The sequence below is a fragment of the Rhinolophus hipposideros genome (genome assembly GCF_964194185.1).
Source record: "Rhinolophus hipposideros genome assembly, chromosome: 7".
In the NCBI taxonomy this organism is placed as follows: Eukaryota; Metazoa; Chordata; class Mammalia; order Chiroptera; family Rhinolophidae; genus Rhinolophus; species Rhinolophus hipposideros.
In genome coordinates, this window is record NC_138053.1 from 91,487,521 (window position 1) to 91,513,915 (window position 26,395).

General features: G+C 44.8%; 1 protein-coding gene across 4 annotated transcripts in view; it reads right to left on the reverse strand.

Annotated features, from left to right (window-relative positions):
- The window catches only part of TRIO (trio Rho guanine nucleotide exchange factor), a gene marked incomplete at its 5' end in the record, with an annotated part of 321,447 nt that overhangs the window by 31,778 nt on the left and 263,274 nt on the right, over positions 1 to 26,395 (reverse strand). For all 4 annotated transcript variants that reach the window (XM_081053954.1, XM_081053955.1, XM_081053957.1 and 1 more), the window contains 4 exons: positions 329 to 477; positions 5,992 to 6,087; positions 8,693 to 8,863; positions 10,336 to 10,628. In XM_081053954.1, coding sequence (XP_080910080.1) covers positions 329 to 477; positions 5,992 to 6,087; positions 8,693 to 8,863; positions 10,336 to 10,628 — 709 coding nt within the window. The remainder of the gene's footprint in view (positions 1 to 328; positions 478 to 5,991; positions 6,088 to 8,692; positions 8,864 to 10,335; positions 10,629 to 26,395) is intronic.

The window sequence follows — 26,395 nt, forward strand, 5'->3', positions numbered from 1 at the left end:
AAGTTGCCTTTTTTTCCTTCACAACTATGTGTACAATAGAAAGTATAAGACTTTCTCACCAGAAGTGACAGAAGATATTCTTGTCTCATATCATTCTCATTTATAAATAAGTAAAATATACATGTGAAACAACAGGAAGTGCAGCGATGGCTTCCTGTGTCCTGATGAAGGCCTGAGTGCTTTTCAAACATATGCACAGTTAGTTACTCAGAGAAACCCTGGGTCTCATCCCTGTGCCAATTCAGACATGAATCCCAGTCACAGTTTTGAAGGAGACAAAGACAGGAGGAAAGCCGCCAAACAATGACAATAAAAACATCTGTCTTACTGCCGTCTCTTTAGAGAGCTGGATTTCCTTTCTTCCATCTCATCAATGGGCGAAGAGGAGGAAAGAAGGGAATTGTCTGAAGGGTTGAAGGAGGGGCTGCTACTATCTCCCTGGTCCACGAGGAGCGAGCTGGGACGGTCCTCCAGAGCCTGAAAGATATGACGGCATCAATCATGTTTCTGCCCCCAGTTATCAGAGGCTGAAATCAGGATAAGAAAAATCTCATACTCAGAATATACAGAAGGCCTCACTGTAAAATCCTAAAATCGGTGTGAAATTGCACAGTACTTAACAACAAAACCCCCCAACATTAATTTAAAAATTGAGTAAGAGGAGCTCGATAAAAGAATAAAGTAAGAATGAAAAAGACTAGTGAATTTATACGCATTCATAAAGTCTGTTCCTGGTTACAAATAATTAGAAAAAGGTACAACTTGTTTATATCGCAGCCCTATGCCCATTTCAAATCAAGCAATTTTCTTTTCAGTTAATATTCCTGCTGAATGAAAGAGTGATCATTTCAGAAATAGGTGGGAATTGCCTCGATCAGGCCAGTTTACCCCAACATGTCGCCCCTGTGTCTGGTTGGTGGGACACAGAGCAGCGTCACCAATTTATATTTTAGTTTAAACAAACTCGGTCTGCTTCTTGATTATCCATCTCGACTCATCCTTCGGTGCACACAGATCACCCAGCTAAAAATAATTTTTATCTTTTGGACTCACACACTTTCCTCTCTATCTCTTCTGGAGGGAGCAGCTGTCACGCTGGCCTCAATTACTTATCCAAAACTCTCTCCCCCACTGCATTTCGGTGATTGTTTTCCTTGTTGTACCCCTTGGAGAACCTTGAGCAAAAGCTTGGAGGGTGGTCAATACGTATGTGAGTTAAATATTGACAACTTCTCTCCCTGCTTAGCATGACAATGATTTGCAATTGATTACTTTCTCATTGGTACATAACAATTTTCTTTCTTAGCCTGAATTCACAAAGCTCCTAGAAGTATAGAGCACAGTTCTTTTAAAAATTCCAGAGCAGCCAGGCTGGACATAGAGATGATCAAGAAATATTTAGCAACTGAACTGGAAAAATGTGATGAACTTATCTTCACACAAAAGGAGCCAGAAGATCACTTACTATTTTCTCTCAAATTGAAACCTCTAATACTTGTCCTATTTTCTCCTGAGGAGTAAGAGAACGGACACTGATTTCATCACTGAGCAGAGCTTTGAGGACACAAAATTTGTCCATGCGATCTTGTTCACCACACTCACGGTGCTGGGGGAACACATCGACTAAGTGATTAGGAAAAACAGTTAAGGAACAGGGTTTAAGGAGAAAATAGCACTCTCATTTTTAAACAGACAGCGACTGACATTCACTGGAAGCGAGGGTTTCGCAGAGCAGCAGAGCCTGTGACCCACGCTCGTTGCTTTTGGAGGTCTTTGGCAGGACAAGGAGTCTGAAGAATGGGGAGGAGGAAGCTGGGCACTGCCTCCCGTCTAGATTTGCAAGGAAACAGCTAGACTTAACTCTGTTCACTTGGACAGTGAGAAAAAAGAAAGAAAAGAGAAAGGCTCCAGATGTCCCCTCACACAGAAGAGCGAGCGAGAGGACGGAAAGCCCTGGACTTGCAGTCGTGTCCATGAGACCTCACTTCTACCGGCGGTGGAAGCGCTGTCTGGACTGCAGATGGGGAGCTGCCAGGCGTCCTCTGGCCGCCTGTCCTCAGATGTGACTGGTCCAGACCTGGGTGCACAGTCTGAGGGTGCAGACGCGCGGACGGGGGCAGTCCCATGGATGCCGTCCTCTCCCTCAACGCTGCCCATGGCCTGGACACAAACGGTGTGCAAGTGAAAAGGCTGCCACAGCATAAAGCTGCCTCGGACCCAGAATGGTTAGGGTTTTGTAGACTTGAATGAACTATTTGTGAAATCCTCTGGGTCTGGTGTTGGTTTGCAGGTAGGTTCTTGTGAACTCTATTTCTTAGATGAAGATAGGTCTGCATAGATGTTCTCTTTCTTCTGAGGTTACTTTTGGTAACTTATATCTTCTTAAAATCTGCCCATTTCATACAGGTTTTCAATTTACTTTAAAAGCTTTGAACAAAGTAATGTGCTACGACTATTTCAATTTCCCCCGTTTATTTCTCCCTTATAATGTCTGATTTTGTGAATTTGTGTTTACTTTCTGTTTTCTTCAGATGTTTCCCTGACATAGCCGTTTTTTGAGAGAAGAATTTTTGGTTTTATTTATCATTCTACTATTTTTCTGTTTTCCAACTCATTAATTTCTGCTTTTTGCTCTATGAATTCATTCCTTCTGCTTTTCTTTGGTTTATTTTGTTGTCCTTCTAACATCTTGAGTTAGATGTTTATTTCATTAATGTTCATTCTTTCTTGTATCTCCTGTTACATTTAGATCAGTGAAAAGAAGAAAACCCCAAAGTCAAATGCAAACAGTCACTGTGGCTGCCCGTTGCCACTGCCCTTTGCCAATGCTCAGGAAAGACGCACCGCTTTTCAAATACTGGTTAGGTCAGGAATGTGGAGGTGGCGGATAGAGCAGCAAGCACCAGGGAACAGTTTCCAGGGTGGTTTTGATTTTTAGACGGAAACCTCAGGTTTCTGGGTCAGGAGGTTCAGTTCCCTGAACACATAACTGCACGACTGAGCACCTTCTCCGCTCTCCATCCCATTCCGCTCACTTAATGTTGTAGCTTCTGATGGATAAGCAATTCAGTGTTCAAATCCCACTATGAAGGTCCTCTAGCCTAAGAGATCACCAAAATGAACGCAGATGACTAAGGATCTACAACTCCAAGTCCCAGAGACCAGGACGGGGTAAAAGGAATTAAAATGATTTATTAGAGTTTTTATCAAACAAAGTAGTTCCTGGTCGACATTAGAGGATTAGTGACAGGAAATCAATAGAGAGTTATATTTCCCTTGGACCAGAAAAAGAAGGCAGAATCTAGAATACGTTCCATGGAGAATGAAGAACAAGTGAGTCCATCATAAAAAGCATAAATATGGTTCTCCAGTAGGGAAGGAAGGCATCAGTGAATTCCCCCAAGATGGAACCTTGTCAGGCGCTTAACAAACCACACTGTTCATGATCCCCAGTTCACAGCTCAGAGACATAGCTCAGAGGGGCTGCAGCAGTAATAGGCCAGTCTGAACCCAAGTCTATCTGACCCCCAAACCTACAGACGTAAGTGCGCAGAATGTTTAGTTTCAACTGATAAAATTTAATTCCTTAACTGAAAAGGGGGAGTAAACCAGGAAGAGCTGAAAGAGACACGCCACAGAACTCTGCCTTTGGAAGTCTATCCAAATTAATGACACATGAATCTCAGACGACTTAAAATGGAACACAATTTAAATATTTGCAGAATAATGACTAGCGGGTTGACCAAGTGTTGCTTCATAGCATTCCTTGGGAAAACTGTTTCAATTCGTAGATAAGAATGATTTTAATGGTCATATAATTGATGAATATGAATTACTGTTTTTAAAATGTTCGAAGATGCTTGAAACTCTCTGGATACAATTTAAGCACCCTTTGTTTGACCCATGAATCGACTTGTCTCTCAGAGAGACTGGCAGGACGTGGCTTAACTCACTTCATTCTGCTATGATCCCAAATTCTTGACCAGCGGACTCGAGTTCCTGAGTTACCTGCCAACTCCCAGCAGCCTCCTTGTCCAGCTTCCTAACTTTCTAACTTCGAAGCCCACTGCATCCTTTTCGGAACACCGCATGACTGCCTGGGGTCGGGTGGAATTTCACATATGGCAGGGCAACACATGTCAGTCTGACTTTTTCTTGATATAAGTCCCATTTGCTCTAGTCAACCAGTTTCATTAAAAGCTCTCCATTAAAAGTGGGAGAAGAAATGGGAATGATAGATACTATATGGTATCTAGTTAATACCTGACTGAAGATAAATTCCTAACTTTAAGTATATATATCCTTTGACCTAGCGATTTCAGTGCTAGAAATTCACCCTACACATATAATCACACACATAATGAATGTGGATGTTTATAATAGCGAAAAACTGAAAACAACTTAATGTATGTTGTTATAGTATTTATTTAAATAAATTATAGTATAATCATGTCTCTGCCCCTGACTAGGAAATTTTGAAACATTTTTGTGTGCCTCGGTTTCCACATCTGTAAAATGGGCTAACAATAGTACATGCCCACCTCATACGGCTATTGTGGGAAGCATGTAAATTAAAACACTCGGCACTTAGAATAGCACCTAGTTTAGCTATCCCTTGGCGGTATTATCACTGCATCCATATAATGGAATAGTACAGCTACTAACAGGACTGAGATAAACCCACATATACAGACGTGAGAAGATCCTCAAGATGCATTAACTCCTAGAATCTTAAAAATTGAACGGATCCATTTTGAAAGAGAAAACACGCACACGCACACGCTCCCATATATGTCTGCACCATGATGAAAAACACATCACACTGTTTGTGGTGGTTACCTCTGCAGAATGGATTGGTGGGAGAGGCTGCGGGCTTTGACTCTGAGAGGTGACTTTTAAAAGAAGTTAAATAGCTTTACGGGGGTAGTAGAATATACTTGTCTAAAAAGCTGTTGCCATTAGTGATTTTTCTATTTCATAGTTAGGAAAACCGAAGAAACACAGAAATTGATCTGAATCAGTTAAAAGCAATGCACACCTGTCTAACTTCAAAGAATCAACACTTGATGTGGGGCTTTTATAAATGAATCCACGTTGACCAACTGGCAATGCAACGGTCACTAAGAAATAAAGCCCTCATATAACACTGCAAACCCTTCTCTCTATATATTATAAATCCAAACGAAAGGTCTCCAAGACAGCAAAGCACCAACCTGTCTGTGAGTCACCACTGACCCTGCACCACCGTCAGACAAGACTGGCCTGGGCCACACTTGTTATGGAGGTGCCAGCACTGCAGACGATGTGGATTCAGGAAAGGTTCACCTTTCTGAAGGCTCCTGGGAGGTACTTCTAAGCCCATGGAATGTCCTGCCCAGTAAGAATGTCTATGTTTACCTGGGGGCCCTAGGCCAAGACAGACAGGCTATGCTAACAATGTGACTTCTGGTGGCGGCTTTGGGCAGCATGCTATCTTGATCTCTGGAGGGGAAGGGGACGAAGGTGAGCCATATGAGAGGTCCAGCTTGTGTGTGTGACTGAGCCCAATTAAGAAGTCTGAATCCCAAGACTCGGGTGAGTGTCCCTCGTTGGCAATACTCTGTACACACTGTCACACATCACTGCTAGAAGTCAGCGCTGTCCACGCCACTCCACGGAGAGGACAACTGACGGCTTGCACTGGAACCTTTCTGACTGCCCCACGCATCTCTTTCCTGGCTGATTTTGATCTGTGTCTTTTCACGGTAATAAACTGCCACTGTGGCTTTTCTGTTCTGTGAGTCCTTTAAGTGAATTATTGAACCTAAGGGTGTACTGGGGACCCCGGGCTTGCAGTTGGTCAAAAGTGAGGGTGGTCTTGGGGACTCGCGCACTGCGTAAGAAGCCACAGGCACATTCGCAGCCCAGAGCAACACACGGCCGGGGTCATATCCTCTTCCAGCAGCGCCTTAGGGCAGCTTCCAGACTCAGACTTGCTCTGGGAAGCCTTACCATCTTGCTTTTCACGAGTTCCTCAATTGCACTGACAAGCTCGGCTGCACTCGGCGTTTCGGAGCTGGTGGGGCGGACTAATAACCGAGAAGAGGCCTATGGAGGAAGTTAAGAAAAAGAAAGGGGGGAGGGGAAGGCCTCATGTTAGTCACTGGACAGACAGTCAATTCTCCTGCAAGCTCAAGCTCTTTTTCAAAGTAATTCCAGACAAAAGGACCACAAGTTTGTCTTGGTTTGCATTTATTTAAAGTCATCCTTTTAAATTTACAATATTCTGCCATGAAACGTTAAATAAAACCTGTCTGGGATACATGTGGAAAGCAGACAAAGTCTGTTTTTAATCCGCAGTCATGTCACATCATAATGTTTTCAAAGAGGTGACTGGGCATGGGAAAATTCTAACTAACTTTTGTTAACCGCTGGCTAGGCTATTGGCGAAGGAGGGAAAACACAGAATCTGATCAATGGAAGAACGAAAGGCTTAAGGGCTAATGAGTGACTCCTCAAATAGTCAGGAAACAAAATAAGATATAAAATGGCTTTACTGTACTTATGGGTTAAAAGAAAGAAACGAGAAAGGAAAGGAACCAGGGTGCGCTGACCAGACAGGGAGGAGGGGGGACGAGCTCACCATTTTCTGTGCCATCCATTTCCCCCATGATTAGTGCAGAGTACAGAAGATCTGTGGCCTCACAAGCTATCAGGTGCCATTTACGGCTAGACCAGGCTGTACAGGGGTGACAGTTAAGGAATCTGGGGGCGGGGCTACTGAGTTCAAGTTCAGTAATTAGCAAACATGGCGTGTTTGCGGATTACTTGTGCCGTTCCTTGACTGGAAACTAGAAAGGGGCATAATATGAACCTCGCTTCATATTAAGGTCAGTGGAGATGCATGCGACACACAGCTAGCTGTCCTAACAATGCACTTCTCACAGCAGACAGGTACGGGTTTATACATTTACAATGAGGCTTTTACATATGTGGATTCAGATATGCACTTTGCAAAACAAATGTTGGTTTGGTCTAATGAAATCTGGAATATGAGGTGAAGAAAACAAGCAAAAAAATTCAAATGGAGAGGTAAGGAAACTGAGCCAAAACAGACACAGAACACAAATCAACATAATGCTGCAGCGAATGTTTACAAAAAGAGAAAACAGAACAAAACAAAATATTAGTTACAAGATAATATTCTCTCTGGGAACATCACTACAGATTTTTACAAGTGAAGAATTGCTGTTGATAATACCCAATGAGGTAGGTAAAACAATAACCAATAAATGATTCCAGCAAACAGAAGAATATAGCATAACCCACTGTTGAAACTGAGAAAAATACTCTCTCATTTGGTAACTAAGTAGACCTGGCACCTCACTTTTGGCTAAACATCCAGATTTAAGACATTTCAGTTTTTTGCTCTTAAGAGACGTATAGCTTAGAATACCACAAAGGAACTTAAGAATTGTCAGAGACCACACAATCCCATTTCCTGCCGAGTCCACTCTGAGCAGTGGAGGATGAGGTCCTCTTTCAAACCAGGTCTCCTCCACTCCCCACAGCGTGGGGTCTGCACCTCAGATATCCCCCTCAAACTCTAGATTCAAACCCAAGCTACATCCTTCGGCCAAGACCGGCGGCTCCCTTCCTGTGCACAGAGTGCCATAAAGGAAGGAGGAGATGAATTTCTGCAGAGAAGGGGCTGCAGACACGCGTGCCTTAGCTTAAGACTAATGTGGGATCTGCCTCGCATCACAGCTGTCAGTCACGGGGCTCTGGCCGACCCCAGGTCATAAAACATGGGCGCTTCAGCAAGTGATCATGCGAGCACTGGGGAAGGTCAGGAAGGAGAAAGAGGAAGGATGGGGAAAACTGATGAAGACATCTGTTTTATTCCGAAAACTTAGTTACTGCTAAAAATAAACAGATTCAATAAAAATAAAATCACCAGTAATGACTTCACAGCACGGTTTTCAGCACCTGACAATTTGGGGGAGAACCATGGGCCAGAATGCGAGAGGATGCCCAGACCACAGTCATCAGGCTTGCTTTTCGATGTCTTAGGGTTCTACTGTTGGGATACACTAAACAATTTCTGATTATGTAAGAACTGAAAACAGCAACAAAACACGACTGACTTGGCTTGAAGCCTGCACGTGTCTTCAGGGAGGAGATGTGGGCCGAGTTCTCCACTCGGACGCCTATGCCCGCACTGCAGTTGTCCTGACTTCTAGCATGGTTCAAATGGACACTGCACTGCACTGGACAAAAGTGCAGTCTCATCTGAGAACAGCACCCACGGGCAAAAACACCTTGCAAAACAGGGTGGCCTGATGCTCGATGAGGATGCAGTCCCCCAGGCTGTGTGTGATGCCTGATTGCTCGCTCGGGGACCCTTGTCAGGATAGTGACAAAAATTAACATTACTTTAAAAGTAGCAACTCCTGAAGCACCAGTAAAAATGCACTGAACGTTTTATGGGTATGGGTATGAGCGACTGCACACGTCAGCCTACTGCTAAGTGTAAAATGGACGCTGTGATCCACACTTTTGGGGTGAAACATGGAAGAATCTACCAGGAAAAGCAGCATGTTTTCGAGGTGCCCTTCCACAGCCCCGAGTCACCTATCTCCTACAACGAGGCTGGTGTACAGAAGCTACTGCAAGTCCCCGTCCTCTTGCACGGGCAGCGTGGGCCCCTTACCTTGTCGTCCTGCGTGTCTGGCTGCAGCAGGCTGTGCTGCTGGATGGCCATGGGTGGGGGAAGAGGCACGGCGTCGGCCCCTTCCTCCCCTTCTTCTTCTCCACAGCTCTGCATGCCCGACGAGGAGGATTTAGAGAGTGTGCCACTGCTCAGGCCCTCGTTCCGGCCTCTCTGAAATCAAACCAACATTCACTCATTACATTCTGGGCCCTTGCCTGTCAATGTCCGTTCACAGAAATGAGCCCTAAGGAGTTAAGTACAAAAATACAGCCAGGACAGAAAGCGAGATGGCACATCGCATTAACAAGTTCTTTCCAACCCTGATGGTAACTTCTCATTCCTTCCTGCAACCTAACTATCTTGCTTGCCAACCTGGACGAGAGAAGGGCCACTGTGTGTCCTTTGAAGGAACTGCCAATGTCATCCGTCAAGCTTTGTACACATCTCATCTTCAAGGAAAAAAAACAACGTTCAAAAATTTGAACCATCAATCTCATGCTGATTCAGTTTCTTTGGTCTACTTTGATTTCATTTTTGGTCCTTTGCTAGAATAAAATTCACGGAAATAATGGCGTAAAGAAAAATGCAATTCAAGATGCATATTAAGAATCTGAATTAGCACATGAATTTTCCTCTACTCTTACTTTTAGAAAAAAAATTTCAGTTTTACTTCTACTAAGAGGACACAGATTTAGAAAACAGATGAGGACATAATGAAATACACACTCCCGTGGAAAACCCTGGCAAAATATGCCCAGGAAAAAAGCAGCAGAAAACCCCTACCTGCAAAATGAATTAAAATATACAGATCTCGTCCTTTCTCTGCGTCTGCCTTTTTCGGCCTTTTGTGCCTATGGAGGATCTGGGCGGGGTCTAAGTGAAAAACTCTGTGGGCCCCTCACTGACACCACCCGTGCTGTCAGCACACCTTGGGGGTCAGGAAGGAATTTTGTTTAAAGTATAATCTAAAGCCCGCCGCTCCCCCAAGGAAATTTTTAAAATTCCAGACTGACCTACATACATTTATCTTTGATGACATGGGAATAATCCAATGTTCACTACTAAGTTAGCAAAGTAAATGGATTGGATATTTTCTACTCAGGACAAGATGTGAGCAGGAAGGGAGGGCAGTCGGGGAGTAAGTGGGGGACGCAAACAAACATTCCTCTAGTCCTTCCGTCCAAAACTGGTGCTGTCCCTCTAATGTATTGCCACCGAGGGTTAGTGCAAACCTCAGGGGCTGCTCAAATCTCCCGCAGCAGGGCCAGCACCTCCTGGCCTCGCCCACCCGTGGCACACGTGAGGAGGGGTGGGCTGAGCGGGCACAGCACCCACTTCCTTCTGGAGCAGGGCCGGGGTGGGGTGTCCAGGCCTTGGGAAGAAAGCTCACGGTCGGGATTTCTTTATGAGAAGCAACACGCGGGCCCTGGCCCTGCTACCCTGAGGGCTCGTCCCCACTGAATGCAGAGCCTGCTCACAGGGAAGCCAACGGGCTCCCAGCCACTTCCAGGGACATACGCAAAACAGAACCAAATGCCAGGAGGCACAAGACCAGAAACTACTTCGACAACCAGAAGAGACCACACCCGCGGGTCCGGGGGTGGCCTCGTAGGCCTGACCCACTCTGGCTGAGCTGCTCTGACCTCTTCTACAGTCTCGTCCTGCGGGGTGGCCGCACTGTCGTCCGAGTCCTTCTGCGAGCCAGCGTCCGCGCTCTTGCGGACCTCCCTGCTCTTCTTGTGCTTGTGCGCCAGCTTCTTCACGTGCCCGTCGGCCTTGCCGCTGCTCAGCCGCCGCACAGGGCTCGTCAGCCACTTGCGCAGGGTGTTGCCCGGGCGTTTGGGGCCCGGGGAGCTCTGGGCCCCCATCATGTGGGGTTGAAGGGAGGCCACCGAGGCAGGCGGGCTGGCATCGTTACTGGAGACGGACAGCGAGTCTGGGGACAGGAGAGAGACAGCAAGAGTGACTGAATGGCACACAGACCCTCCCAGTGTCCAAGCGGTGCCATTTTGCTACCCAGCCTTAGCACCGCCCATTGTGAGTGGTACGCGGTGGACGGCTGGCACCCGTGCCTGCTGGCTAACCCTACAGGGCACAAACACCACCGGAGAAGGCCCCACCCCTCAGGCACACGCTGGACGATTGTCCCCAAGCTCTCCTGCCCCTCCCCAAGCCCCCAAGTCAGCAATCCTCAAGTCCACTATCACCTTCACACAGATTTAAAAGGCATTACCAGCTAGGGTATCACTGACATCAAGGACAGAGTGCTTAAATTACTCTCACCCGTTTCTTGGTGAACAGAAGAACTTAAAAGAAGTTAAGAATCCTGTTGGATAAATGTATTAGTCTGACTTACTCCGTCTCAGTGAATAAAAGTACAACTCAATGAGTAAACATATATACGTATGTGTGCATGCGCGCATGTGTACAAATCAGTAGGGCTGACCTGGTGACAAAAGGCACCCTCCTCAAAGTTCCGTGTCAGGGGCAAACAGTGGGAAAAGGACAAAGCTGAGGGGCTTACTGGGGGACCCAGCCATGGCCCCTAGTGCACAGCCAGATTCTGGAGTGACACAGGTGTGTGGCACCTCTGCTGTCAACCTCAGCAAAATTCACACGCTGTAGTAAATACCAGCAATAATTACCTCCCACCCCCCCGCACACAAACACATACACAGTAATAAACAGAAATGTGAGGAGGCTCTACAGAAAATATATCCAAATGAATGTCTTCATTGGATCTTAAAAACAGTCAACCCTGAGTCGATAAGTTTTCAGGAGAAAAAGGGTATGTGAAGAAAGCCAGGTAACAGCTGACACTCCACAGACCCGCGGAGCTACGAGGCGTGACTTTACAAACTAAAATCCGTGCCAGTGGCCTGGGCCTCGGTCCCAAGCACGCGGCTCGGCGCTCCACCACAGTGAGACGAGGTAAATGCTCGACTTTGGGAAATGGAAGGAGGAAGCGCAATCACTATGCCTGTCATTTTCTGAAATCTTTTGAAGTCTTAATAATGAATTAAAATTAGTCTTTGAAAAGATTCCTTTAGACAGGCACCTGTGTTAGCTGTATTTGCCTCTGAGGCCTGGAGGCCATTATGTGATGCAGTTAAAAAGCCCGAGAGTTAATTCCTCCCAATCCTGTGATTATATGTAAGAGAGTCAACAGCAGCTTCCCACTCCAGACCCAGACGCCTGGACTAGACAGTGGACCCGTCTAATTGCTGTCCCCTCCCTTGCCTGGCCCAAGCCTCGCATGGAGAGGGTGTAATCTTCCACAAACAGATGAGGCATTTCAAGCAGGATCTCTCCTTAAAAGTCTAGATTTTTCTTATAGGCCAACTTGGGTTCAAAACTAATCAACAGAGCATCCTGTTTAAGAGTAATAACCTTTTCCCCTCGGTATGTCTGGGCATATGTGTACATGTATGTATATGTGTATATGTTTATACATGTTTATTTGTTTTTAAAGGAGAGTTGCTAGAACATTTCCACATCAGTCTCATTTTCCTCAGGCACCATCTGGACGAGGTAGGAGAGAGTGACACCGTCGAGCTGACAATATTCACATAGTAAGTACTTCTGAGGGACATTCTCCGCTGCTGACAAAGGGCCAATGAAGTAGACACTGGCCTCACCTCAGGAACTCTTGGTGTACTTCCTTCCTTCTTGACGACAGGAAGCACAAAAGGAAGAGGAGGTGGTTTGGAGAATCCACATGCCAGAGGACCAATTATTCAACGAAAGTTTTAAATACCAACTATTAGCAAGACACGGTGACATATTTCACAGTCACTTAATGTGCTGTGACACAGAGCCCAGCCCTGTACTTGCCAGTGGACAGAGATGAATAAAACTGACTTCCTTCACTCATGGGGTTCACCACATAGTGTTTCCTGGAACCACATGACTATCACACAGGCAAGAATGGACACGAACTGGAAGTGAGCACTGACCCAGTTAGAGGCTGAGAGGAAAGGGAATCAGGTGGAGGATCAGAGGGCTTCCCGGAGGTGGTGGCGCTGCGGCCTTTGAATGAGCTGGGCCTGAAACCTACGCAGCAGAGAACGTAAGCTCTATGGGGGCAGGGGCCTCCTCAGCCTTTTTACTGGATGTCCTCCTGTGGCCTCACATACAGTAGGTGCTTACTAAGTACCAAACTGAAACATTAGAAATCTCCAGCCTACTAAAACAGAGCAAGCTCATTCCCAGGCCATATTTTAAGAGCAGTCATTTCTTCGACGGATATCCACTCAGTTGAATAACTGCACAAGACAAAGAACTGTGAAGGTGGCTCACAGGTGGCTGTCGGGAGATATCCTGAACCAGCCAAGATGGGATGAGGTGTCACAAATGGAGCTTGGCTATGTCTTGTACCAGGAAAACGACCAAGGCCCCCCATACTTCAATAAAATGAATTACAGGTCTTCACATTTGTAAGCAGAATAGTCACGCATTAGAACTAATAGGGAACACCTCCTAAGCCAACACATGAATTTCACCTGGGTTCCTGTGGCCAACAGTGAGAATTTGGGGGAATTTGGCAGGGAGCAATACAATACACAATATGAATCCTAAGTGAAAAGAGGACGCCTACCATGAATTCTGACAGTCTCTCTGTCCACCCAAACTGGCAGGGTTACAGCAAGTGACAGAGCTCCTGGGGAGTGTGAGCAGGAATGTGGGACAGTCACCCGTCCACCGGCCAGCAGACCCAGTAGGCCTTAGCAGGTCGGAGAGAAGGACCTGCATGCAGTCCATCAGTAATGCTTTGGGGACCCACTGGCTTGAGGAAGATGATTCTCAGGGCGTTCTAACTTCCTTGGGAAGGGAGCTGGCAGTTGCACAAATTGGTTCAAAAAAGAAAAATAACTAGAGACATCGTTTGCTAGCTTCTCTCTGTGGGCTCATAGGATTTGCTTCTTTCCATTTGGGGAAGTTCAAAAGAGATCAGCTCCTCACTTGGCAGGTCAAGCATCATCCACATGGCCACGGCCAGTCCATCTCAGGCCGAGGAAGCGGGCAAGCTGCCCCAGGTCGGAGCTCGGGAGTGCTGCCGACACACAGATGCACTAAAGAGAAATGCAGGTCTCTTCCTGAGCTGCGATTTATCAGACGACTTAAGTGACATTATTTCACTTTACTGGAATATTTATGACTTAGAAAAATGCTAGCAGCGATTATAAGCTAAGAAGGGAATTTTGTCAAATTTTTAGTATCTTGAAAAACCATTTCATTTCAGAAGTCTGAAAATGGAGAACTTTCTTCATTTGTCTCTCAGATCAGCAGGTATTTTTTTTTCTAGTGCAGATCTGATATACATCAGGCACAATTCTGGTGACTGATGAAAAAAATAACCAAAAGCAAAACAGATAAATGGCTCCTTTTCTTTCTACTTTGTTTTTAACAGTAATGTTCAATTCTTCATGCTTTTGACACTCTCCGAGAACACAATAAATTGTATTTTTTTCTTTTGAATACACAAATTCCTTTTGCCCAGATCAATGGATTGTCCTAGTCCCGTATATCCCCCTTACTGAACTGACATTATGCATAAGCCATGAATTTTAAAAACTTAAGAGTTAGTTAAATTTAATGCAATCACCAACAGAAAGAAATAAAGTGCCTGCTATTATTTTTGGCTATCTGAAGAACAGACTTTGCCCACTAGACAAACTGCTCTGTTGCAAATTTCAAATTAAACACGTCCTAATAGAATCGAGTAGAATTAAGGCCTTCAATGTTACTGGGCCTAAGGTAAGTGTAAACCACACAGGAATCACAGAGCTTCAGAAAGTCTCCTTGGGAAGAGCTTCCAGACTGCCCGCATGCTGCCTTCCCCAGAAGAGCCCCGGAGGGCTGTGACGTGCAGTGTCTGTGGCGTCCTGCCCAGGCCTAAACGCTGCTGGGCAGCCCCTGCCTCTGAGGCCTCGCCTCTGGCTCAGGCCGGTAACAGCAGCCATCCCTGCATGGAGAGCCTACTCAGGGCCAGAGCTCTGTAGAACCGTTTCAGGACAGTACCTTCCCAGCTGGGTAACTGTCAAGGTCGCAAGCCGACCGTGCCCTCGACTGCAGGCTTCACAATGGCGGGAGCTGGGTCTGGTTTGTTTACAACCACAGGCCCCACTGCCAGCAGGCTGTCTGGCACAACCTTAGAGCCTAATAAGTATACGCTTAATAAATGATGAAAGGGTGAGTGAGTTGATGGCCGGCTACAGGCGACTTCCCCGCCGAAGCTACTGTCTGATGACTTAAGCCGACCACGTGAGTGGTAACGCCCTGACTTGAGGTATACCCCAATCAGTTTTGAGGAGAGCTACAAGTACTATCTACTTTGTCAAGTTTGAGGAATATTTATGTACACATGGGAATTCAGAACAGATCAAGGCTATTCTTGTCACGACCTGCACTATGTGATGCTTTCTCGCAAGGCAGAGCCAGGCGAGGAGCCGGGTGGGGGTGCTGTGCACGTGGAGAGCACCCATCACATGTGGTGTGGGCATGGGGGCAGGAAGAGGGTGCAGGACCGAACCGACCTGAGAAATACGATGAAAACTCATTTGTCACCCAGACAAACTGCATTTGTTCCAGTCTCCCAGCTTCCCCTCAACTCCCTCCCTTTTTGGAAGAAGGAAAGACTCAACACTCAGTACTGTGCTTTTCAGGACAGTAACTTTCACACTCACAAGAATGCCTTCAGTTCACAACGTGCTTTGTTTGGGAATGCGTGTTCTCCTCTTTTCGGCTTGGGGAAACTCCATTGATTTCAGGTCCAGATGGAAGATCCATTAGGATGCCAGAAGGAAGTCTGGACTTGTCAGAGGGTTTGAATTTGAGCCTGGTTCTCCCACTCAACAGCTGTGACCCGAGGGCAACACTTTGGCATGTGAATTTCCTCATCTCACAGGGTTATAATAGGATCACAGGAAACAATGGAAATGAACCAGCTTTACAAACTGCAAAGTACTATTTACAAATGTGGGATGGTTGAGGCAACCTTCTCCAGGACTCCCTGGTCATACAGAACCCACTAAGTTGTATATCTGCAAACCATGGTACCCAGAAAACAGGGCTTTGCTTTCATCATTTTTGTAATCACAGGCCTAGCATGGTGTCTCAGACATACTTAAAATCATTTTCAGATGTATGAAGGATGAATGGAGCAGCCTAATGAACAGCTTCCTTTTGTTTCTATTTTTTTAATAACTTTTAATAACTTGTCCCTTATTAAGGAGACAAAGTAAACTTCAACTTAAAGAGACACTACCAGCACACTGCACCATTTACAAAGATGCTCAAACGTGTCAGAAAGTCATCTGTCATCTGCCGGAAGCCCTAAGAGAGACAAATCAATTACAGTTGATTTCTCCTTATTTTGAGGGGGAAAACCACCCCCAAGGAGATTGCATCTTGGCTGAAGTGAGTGCACACAAAGTCCACACTAGATTTCTTCTTACAATAATGAAAACGCTACAGAAAGGACGGGAAAGCTGGAGCCCTGACCCTCGGCCCCACACAGGAAAGAACTGCATGTGAATACACACAACACTAAAATTGCCAGGAGAAGAGAAATTGCCTTCTAGTCCCAGTCAGTAAATTTGAGACATCTGTGGTTAATAAAGCACTTTTTAATAATAAAAAAAAAAATGTAAGAAAAAAAAGGAATAGGGTCCATATCCTGCTAATGGCAGACTAAGAAGGATCACATTTCATTTTAAGCCTCTCCTCATTTTCAGAACAGTAAAGTCTTAAAGATGTTTATAAGTGTTCTGGAGTAAAAACCGGACTGCCGAGGATGGTTGTATACGGCATTACAAACTCCAGCCCCTGAATTTGAATATGTCTCACCAAAATCAATGCATTTCCTCCATTTCGCTGTTTCCACAGCAGACAGGCCCCAGGCGGGCAGAGGTTTTTGCTGTTTTGTTCTTGCTGTCCCTCTAGCGTTGAAAGCCTGCCTTTACCTTAAAGTGAACTTGACAGATTAACGGTCCCTCAAAAGCAACGGGGCCGGGTTCAATCCCGCCCTGGTGGTCATGCACTGGGCGTGGGTATCTTACAAGGCCTTCCGTTTCCTGATTGTGAAATGACAAATTCCTCACCAGGCTGCTGGGAGAAAGGAACAAAAAAGGTCTTTGTAAACCGATAGCCTAACACAAACATGAGGCAAATGCTTCCATTTTTGCAGAGAAGAAGAAACTGAAAAAGACAAGGAAGAAAGCAGGACAAAGTAGAGCTGGGAGGTCGATGTGTGAGGACCCGTTGGGAAGACAGCACGTCCAGGCCGATAGCTGGAAGAATGGACAGCTGGGACGGGAAGGCCTGACTTCTCCGGATGGCTGGTGTCACAATGCTTCACTCGTCACTGCAGTTTGCTGGGACAGGCGTCCCGCACTGCACATTCTGTCGTCCGAACGTGCACACATGGGCCACGTCACGTCTGACGAGGCACGACCGCCACACAGACGCGTCTATTCAGCACCGGGGGACATTCCAATCAAAGCCGTCTCACATTTCTAATTCCCCTCCACAGAATGGTTTTAGATGGTTCGTTTTAAAGAAAGAGACTCCCCTCTTTCTGTCCATTGTGGGCGTTCAACAACATACACCAAATGAACAATGTGGTGATATCCTGATACCTGTGCTCTAACCAGGACAAGCAGAGCCCGGCACGCTTTCCCGGGAAAGTGCTGACTGACAATCCCAGTTGTGACGACTTAGAGAAATGTTATGTAGCAGTTATTGCCATGTGCTAGAGAAAGACAGTTCAAGGGCACTTTGGGACAGATGCTTCTCAAGTCTGAAGAGAATTCCATCAGACTATGTCAGAGCAGACGGGGCAGGGTTTAATCAGGGGTACCAGCCTATGACAGTTCTGCGAACCTCTGTCATGTGAAGAATTCAATGCAGCAAGTCACGTTTTTACTTAGGAAATTCTTCTGCCATACCATGAAGGTTGTAATGTACATGTGGAAATGAGAGCTATAAATTATTTACAAAGCAAAGTACGAGTAATTGGTTAGCTTCTGATTGCTGACTTCTGATTGCTGACTGGGTTGGTTCAAATATTCTAGAGCAAAATTTTCTGAGTGTCATCTCTATGCTTTTCAAACTGGATTTTAACCCCCTGCTTTTGAAATCAAGGTAACCTTTTTTTTTTTTTTGGAGTAAAGAAAAAAAATAGACCATAACACACTAGGAATTGTCTTGATGATCACATAAAAAAGTGAGCTAGTCTGTAAATTACCCTTCCAGATGCATTTCCAGGGATCACCTCCTCTCTTCATGTCACACACTAATTACCATCACCTTCACAGGCCAGGTGTAGCGATCAACGAGGATGATGAGTAAGTCGAAGCTGGGTAAGTATTACTTGGGGAATTTTAGGTAATGAAGAGGACACCAACCTGCCCAGTGAGGTGGTTATACTTTTGGTGGTGGTTCAGAATACAGGAGCAAGTATTTTTAGCATATTGTTCCAAATTTAAATCTATATTCTATTTGTGAATAAGTATCTGAAACCTTTCTCAATTTGACTTTTATTGCAAATTTGTGTTAACACAGGCAAGACTCTAAAAGTTAGAAGCTGTACATCGGCACTGGGCATGCGTTTGCAGGATAGTAATAATGACTGAAAATGTGGCAAGAGAGCATTAGATGCAAGTTTTACACATTCCACAATTTCGTGTACAGAGGGTCCTTAATGCAAAAATGTGAACTTTGTATTTGCTTTCAGATATGAAGAGAACACAGAAAACATGAAGGAGAAAGATAAATCCCCCAGTTCATTTTTTTTGTTTTGTTTTGTTTTAAATAATCCCTACATACAACCAGAGGTCCAGCATAGCATGGCGCATGGCTCACGCTGTAATGAAGAACATATGTGTTTTGCTGCCTGAGAAAATGCACATAAGTGACCAACATATCCACCGATCCCTGTGCAGCCCTCTTCCGCGAATTCACAAGGGAGCCCTTCACTAGCAGCTGCCCTCCAGGACCCCGAATGCAAGAACACAATGAAATCACTGGCATTAGTTAAAACAGACTCAACTAGAAACAACTGGACTCCATTAGAAACAATTGCTCTACCTTTTCGTGAAGGTTGAAGGCATGAGTATGGTCATATGCGTGCATACACACACACACACACACAGAGTTTCCCTGTTTTGTGCACTAGTAGGGAGTCTTGTTGTGAAAAGAGAAGAGTCTTCTCAACAGCACCTACAGGGAGGAGGTCCAGAGATACTAGGCTTGTAACGTCCATCTAACCTACAGGACAGGCCAACAGAAGCCGCATGTGCAAACTTGCTCTGCAGACTCTCAGAGAATCTCTAAATGCTGTTTATTCTTACTGTGGTTTCTGAAAACACTTAAAACATTACAAAATCACTGGAAAATATGGCTATGTCAACAAACGCAAAACTTCAAGCATCGTTTTTCCTCTGAAACTCATTCTTGTGAGGGAAACGCTAACCTGTCAGAATTCCTGGTCAGGAAACGATCTCGTTTTAAAGGTCTTTCTCCATTTGAATTTCACCACTTCCATTTCCAATAAAGAAATGTAAAGAAATTAAATAAAAATGAAAGCAGATGCCATCATCCTTTGCTTGGCTAACCAGATGTACAGGATATCGCGTGTTGCCAAAGTGGAAATCTGGAAACACCTCAGAAATGAAAGAATGAAGAAAAGAGTCCTTACTGATTGTGGATCACACAAAGAATGGGATAGTCTTGATCAACCTAAGGAATTTAATACAAATCTGCTGAAATGAGTTATCCTGGCCCGAACGAAACAGGACCCGGCTCATCTGCGGGATCAGGAACGCAAACTCGCTCGAGGTACAAGCGATCCACGACTGGCCGCGGTCCATCGCCAGGCTGCTGGCTTCTGGAAATGACGAGCTTGGAAGCGGCCATGCCTTGTTCCCGGAACAGTGGGGAGGCCGCTGCACAGGAGGCAGACAGGCCCCCGCAGAGACAGAGGCGCCCTCCCCCGGCACTGCTGTGGGCTGACCTGCCTCCCTGATACCCACTTCGAGGGGTGGGGCAGGGAAACCCAGGCACACGTGGGTCAGCTGCTCCGGGTGAAGACGTCCACACACTGTTAAAACCACACTGTTGTGAAACGTGAGTACGCTGTCAGAAGTTCTCTTCTTTTTAAACTCGGCTTACGTTGGCACTTACTTTTTAACGTGATCCCTTTCTGCCTGGGACAAACACTGGCTTTGTTCAAGGAGAGCTTCTAGCCCACATTCCTGTCTCCTTGGAATGACAGGGCCCATTTCTCTGCTTTTTATGGGAGCTCGCCCTTGAAAAAGATTTCTGGGGGATGAACGGCAGGCTTTTTCTGCAACCAAAAGTCCAAACTGTCACAAAAGGAAAAGAAATTCCCAAGGCACGGTGATGGCTGGGAGGAGAGATGGGCTCATACCTGCCTTCTACATAAGAACAAAAGCAGGTGTTTCAAGATATCCTTGCTGAAGGAAAGACACCTTTTCAAAAAATTACATAAAAATGAGACCAGAAGCACACACAAACCCTGCAAGCTGCGGGCATGTACGCCAGAGCTTTCTGACGCTTCCCAACGTGGCCCCACACTCCTGATGCGTGAGCTACACTGGCAGCTTCAGTGTCACCACTGGACAGGTAGCATCAGCACTCACACGGAGAGTGGCCCCGCCGCCCACACCGAGCCCCCGGGTGGGGTGGCACTGCCCCACTGAAGTCCTGGGCAGTGGCAGGAACTGGTGCTTGGCACGATCCCCACTGAGAGCAGAGGCAGAGGGGGAAGAGGGTCCTTTGACACCTCACGTGGCTCCACTTCCCCCTCCCGCATGATGAGATAAAAGGTGTAAGCCCAAGTCTAGGCTGCTTCCCGGAAGCTCTGCAGGAGAGGGCGCAGCCTATGACTGACTACACAGCCACCAGGCTCCACCACGCAGGCAATTAACGACGTCTTGCTCTTGGCCTGGCTCTGCTTAAAGGCTCAGAAACCAGGAAAACTTCTGAATGCTCCTCTATTCATTTGCCTTTTCCAGAGGCTGAGACCCTCTGTGTTGCCAAGAAGTCAAATGGCTGCTCTCTGCACAAAATTACTGAAGATTAGTATCATTTAAAGAGAGATTATTACAAAACAAATCCCGTGTGTTTACCAGACTACTGAGTATTTAGTGCACCGCTGACTTAGGGATAACGAGGTTGCTCTGTGATAAAATAACGTGTTGATTCTTAATTTCTTCATCTAGGAAGTCATTTCCAAGGCAATACAGTGTTTATTATTGTCCTGAATAATCATCCTTTAAGGGAACAGAAAGTTAATTTCGGGGGAACGGGCAATCACGGGTGCCCACACAACACTCCCCAAGGGTCTAACACTGCCAAGAAATGCAAATGTTTAACTCGTGGGCACAATTATTCCTAACATTTGACACAAAGTGCTGGCAGTGAAAGTTCTGATCTTTAAAGGAGGCTTCCATTTGGTACTACATCCTTCACAATGAATATTTATGCTTTTGGTTAATGTCTCCTTATTACTGTTGAAAAAAATGAAATAACTTAAGCTACCTTCTTCAAGAGGAAACTAAAGATTTTTTTAGGGGCCAATTTGTAGATTTTTAAAGTTGGAAATGTCTTTAAATGAACACAGAGACATCTCCCTGCAAAATGGTTTAAAAGAACATTCTGCAGTTAGACGTTTAAACTATATGACCGATTTATTTCAGGTGGTGATAGATTTCTCTTCATTCATATATAAATTTATTATTTTTAAAAATTAAGACCAGATTCAGAGTGCCAACATGCAAAGTCTTTTTCCTACATTCTAGAAAATGCATGAATTGCGTAAGAACATACCAAACCACAATGTGCTATAAACCACACAAACTTATAAATGTTTTCATAGAGCCACATAACTCATTTCATAGAGCCATATACTCATTTTTATATAGCATTAAGGGAAAGAAAGAAACAAACTGGCCTTGGAATGTTCTGCAGTGAACTTGCCAAGCTGTATCACTCTTCACATCATCTACCCGGCAGGTTAGTTGGAGTTTCAGTCTCAAGGGATGGAATATTAGTTTAGAAAGAGTTACAGCTGTGGAGAATCAGGAAACGACGATCCCCCCCTCCTTCCCCCTACCCCAAAACCGCAAAGCAAATATCTAGTACTTTATATTCTAGGGTCCCTGGTGGTTTGGTTCAAAAACAAAGAAACAAAAAGCCCTAACCAATTAGGAATTCCTTTCACAATTATATTTCAGTAACACCTCTACCAAAAGCAAAATGCTGCTCTAATTAAAGCTAAGCACTTCAAAACGGGATTAAAATGTTAAACACACAGCTGAGGAGGCAAAAAGCCCACTGTGTGAGTGTGCATTCTGCATTGTACTTCCAGCAGCACAGGCTTAATAAGGGTTGCAATCCCATAACCTCCTCTAGTTTGATTTTATGACATCTGGCCCCCTTCCCTCTACTCCCCTACCAGAACTGAATGGCATTGAATTTTATTTCTCAAGTTATGATTTTGTAATTTCTTGAGGACTGCCGGCCCACTCTCTTTCCAGGGTATCACATACTAAAACAACAAGATCCAAAAAGCAAAAAGAAGAGGGTTGGAGCCACTGCTTTTGGTTATTCACGTATCCAACATGGGAGCTGAATACCAGGCCTCAGGAGGGGAGCCGGTGGCCAGGACAGGGCAGCTTCTAAGAAGCGACACACCCCTTCACCAGTAAGCGGTCCCCAGTCGGTGCTCTTCAGGCAGCTGGGTGACCAAGTGAGAAGGAAGGAGGGCACGGGTGCCTGCAGCTACTACTTCAGGAAGGAACAAAGCAGGCTCGGAGACAAAGGGAATGAAAAGCAGGCCTCTGCTATGAATGCCAATTAACGCACAAATCCTGTCCTTGGCTTTAATTAGTGCCCCCCTGTGACAGAACGGCACTGCCACGGCCTGCGAGGGAAGCTCTGCCAGGCAATAACCAAACAGCCTCGGCCTGGGGCGTGGGGGTGGAGAATGGCTGGGGTAGGCGCAGTGTGCTGGCTTTCCTTCCAGCTGGAGAAAGACAAAGGAAAAACATTCACTTTTTAGTTCTACATCACAATAAGCACATTTGCTTCTTGTTATTAAAGACTCCTTATTCAACTTCACAGGGGCTCTGGGCCATTGGGCTACTTCTTCCAGTAATCCATCAGCTTTAAGAGATAAAAGGGGAGACGAGTTGCCTCAGGGCTATAAACTTTGTTCCAGAAGTTTTTCAGAGGCTGTATCCTGAGGGGAACAACTCTAGTCTTTTCACGCTGCTAACGGGTAGCTCCATGATCATAATATGAATTGTTATTAATTTTAACACAGTGTAACAATAGAAACTTTCTTCAACTGTGCATGTGAGAAAATAGACAATAGAAAGGACTGAGATGATTTCATATAGTCAAAACTTAAGTGTAAATAAAAATGTATCATTTCACATATAAAAATACTAGAAGAAAACATGTCCAAATACTTTCAGCAGTTGCCTATGACTGTTGTTTTTTTCTCTGCTGCTCCATGTGTCTGTCAATTTTCCAATATTATTTTTTACAATTAGCATATAGATTCAGAGCAACTACATATTTTGGGGTGACGCACTTCGTTCAGATTTGTATGGTTTTTAGGTGAGAACTGTAAGAAACACGACTAGGAGCCTGTGGACTGTGGTTCCTCCCCACCCCCTTCCCTCCAGCCCTTGTAGAGGGAAAGAGGAAATAGAGGGAGCCCCCATGGATGAATTCCACGGCTCATTACCCAGGGCTCCCAGGCAGACGGCACTGGCTTTATGGACTTGCTCACTCAGCCCAAGGCCAACTTTGAGCACCTGGAGGAAATTCTTCCCAGTAAAAAGCCATAAATTTGTGTCCCCCCTGAAGCCTAGCTAAAGGGATATACTTAGAGCACATCCCCTTGGGAAATCACAGCTGCTCCTAGTCTGGGGAGAAGAAAGAATTCCAGAACGAGGAAAGGCCACTGCTCTGCAGGCTCTAACCTGGGACCTTCCGGTTTCCAGGGCACTTTGAGGGGATGTTTCAGCCTTTGTACTGTTAACTTCAAAAAGGTTTAATATTTCAAACTTTTATATTCAAATTAGGCCAAATAAATTGAAGTTTCTTCACTTTTTGGCTGGAAATATATATGCATTTCCAGTGTAACATTCCCCTCTGCTCCCCAAAAATTGTTATCATAAGCTCAGAGTGATAACTAAATACATCTTTGATCAGTGAAAAATGAGAAAACAAAATTATTTTAAAACTGCAGTTCACTTAAGAGAAAGAACATGTTACTGTAGTTTTTGGAGGACATAATAACCATAGTTAGCATACTTTTTATTTTTGCAGATGAGGAAACTGAGTGAGGTCGCAAGGATTTAGCCAGGGCCACCCTGGCAGAAGTGAGCCGAGCCGAGGAGACGTGGCCTGGCGTCTGTCACACACCATTCCCACTGTGTTATGCATATTGTGTCTTAAACAGACTCAATAGAAAAGGCTGCCAGAACAAGAATTATGTGAGACAGTGACTTGTGTGAACCCCCAGTGTCCCAGTGGCAACAGTGTCCTGGGTGCTTGTGTGGTTTTCGTTCCCTCTCAGAAAACCGACTGTCCTGGGCTCAGGCAACATCCAAGCCAGTGGCCCTGCTGGTCACCTGCTTGCACCCCTTCAGAAGGGGCGCATACTGTGCGTTGCAGCAAAGAAACGTCTCTTTGCTAAGTCTGGTCTTGGCAATGTTTCCCTTCAAGTTATAAAAACAAAAATTGCACTGGTGAGAATCCACATTTCTCATCACAAAAGAAAAAAAAAACTTGAAAAGAGTTCAAGAATGATAAGGCACACAGTTAGCTCACTCTGTGTAAAGGTCTGTTTAACGTCTGTTCACTGCGTTATGTTTTCCTTACTCAGGGGGCCACAGCCAGCACTGGAACAGATTCCATATGTCCTATAAAAGGGTAGACTTATTTCAGAACGAGAACAAATTTTACAGTTCCACTATCTTATCAGTATAACTGGGCTCTCTCATTGGAACCCTCTTAAAAGGTAATTTATAGTTCTTCTTGACCTTACCCTCTCTTAAGTTCTTTTCCTCACAATTACTTAGCAGTAAAACTCGCCAGGCTTATGGCTGTGTGTTACTGGGAATGGCAATGTCTGTGAATAAAAACAGGCTTCCATGTAGATGATTCTGAGCAAGACTAATTCACACTGGACGAGGAGAACATGCCTCTGAAAATGTCAGAAAGCAGAAAAATTGCCTTTTCCCAAGGTATTCCCATAAATGAACCCCCAGATTGCTTGTGGGTATAAAGAAAGGCTTTATAATCACTCTCTATGATTTACTGGGTATTTTAAAGTTACTTTGGGATTTATTTATGGGATATTAAAGTCATTTTTTTCTTTTTCAAATATGATACATATGTACATATATACACATGTATGCATATTTATACCCCCGTAATCAATTTAATAAGTGGAATCAGATAGTACTAAAATATCACTCATATAAAATGGTGTTTAGGAAATTGTCTTGGAATTACTATGAAGGTTTGGAAAGAGAATGATAGTCATGTTTCTCCAGTTTTAAAAAAAATTAAACTAGAGTTTTGGTTTCTCTCATCTACCATTTACTGTAAAGAGATTAGTTTTTTTGTTTTTTGTTTTTCATGAAAATCCCAGTGGACACCAATTTCTTCCCAAATTCGTTAGCTTAAAAATTTTGTGGTGAAAGCTTGGATAACATCACCTACAGTTTCCATTACAGTTTGAGAACTGCCAGAACAAAAATGTACCTGGGGGAAACCAAACAATATAATAGCATGACGATCCTCTAGTGTTTAAAAAGTTTAATAACGACCCTTCACAAGAATTCCTAAGGAGCTAAAATACGGCTAGGATTCAAAATTCCCTCTGTAAGAAGAATGCTATGTCTTCTTAAAATCTATTCCTTTTTAGGAAAATTGCTTATTAAAATATTTTGGGCTAAACGTTGGGGATGTTTATGATACACAGAGAGGGGTGCTCTATTGTTATTCCCATTTTGCAGACAAAAAAAATTCAGAGAGAGAAGGTGATTTGCTAGAGACCCAGAGCTACTGAGTGGCTGAGACTTTAAACTAGACTTTGGATGTTAATCAATTGTTCTTTGCACAGGCTTTCTTATTTTCAGTAGAGCTAAGGAACATCTACTTTCCCCCGCCCAGTGCAGAATTCCTAGTGAGGTGTCACGAATGAACCCGTCCAGCTTGGACACATCCATGAAGGAAGCTATTCTTGAACAATTAACATAAATATGAAAAATGCTATGGTCAGTGACTTTTAAAAATGCTTTGATAGCCTTGTGAACGAAAAGATATGAGAAATGTTATGAAAAACAATGTTCATACCAGCAAATTTCATATTCAGAAAGCCAACACCTACCTCCTTCGGGGCCCATCAATCAGAGATAATTTTGTTGTTTTCCTCTGGTATTTCAGGGACAGACATGTAAACAGTGCCACTTCCCCTTCACATGCCCAAAGCACATTTTCTGCGCCTCCATGCTGCTCTGAAACCCCTTCTTTGGTAGATCCCTCAACCTTAACACTTCTCTATTGAGCTCATAATAAACTGGAAGTGCCTAGGTTTCACCAGATCCCTTTGGCTCTTTCCTTCCGCTGCAGAAAGTGAAGGCAAACATTAAAAGT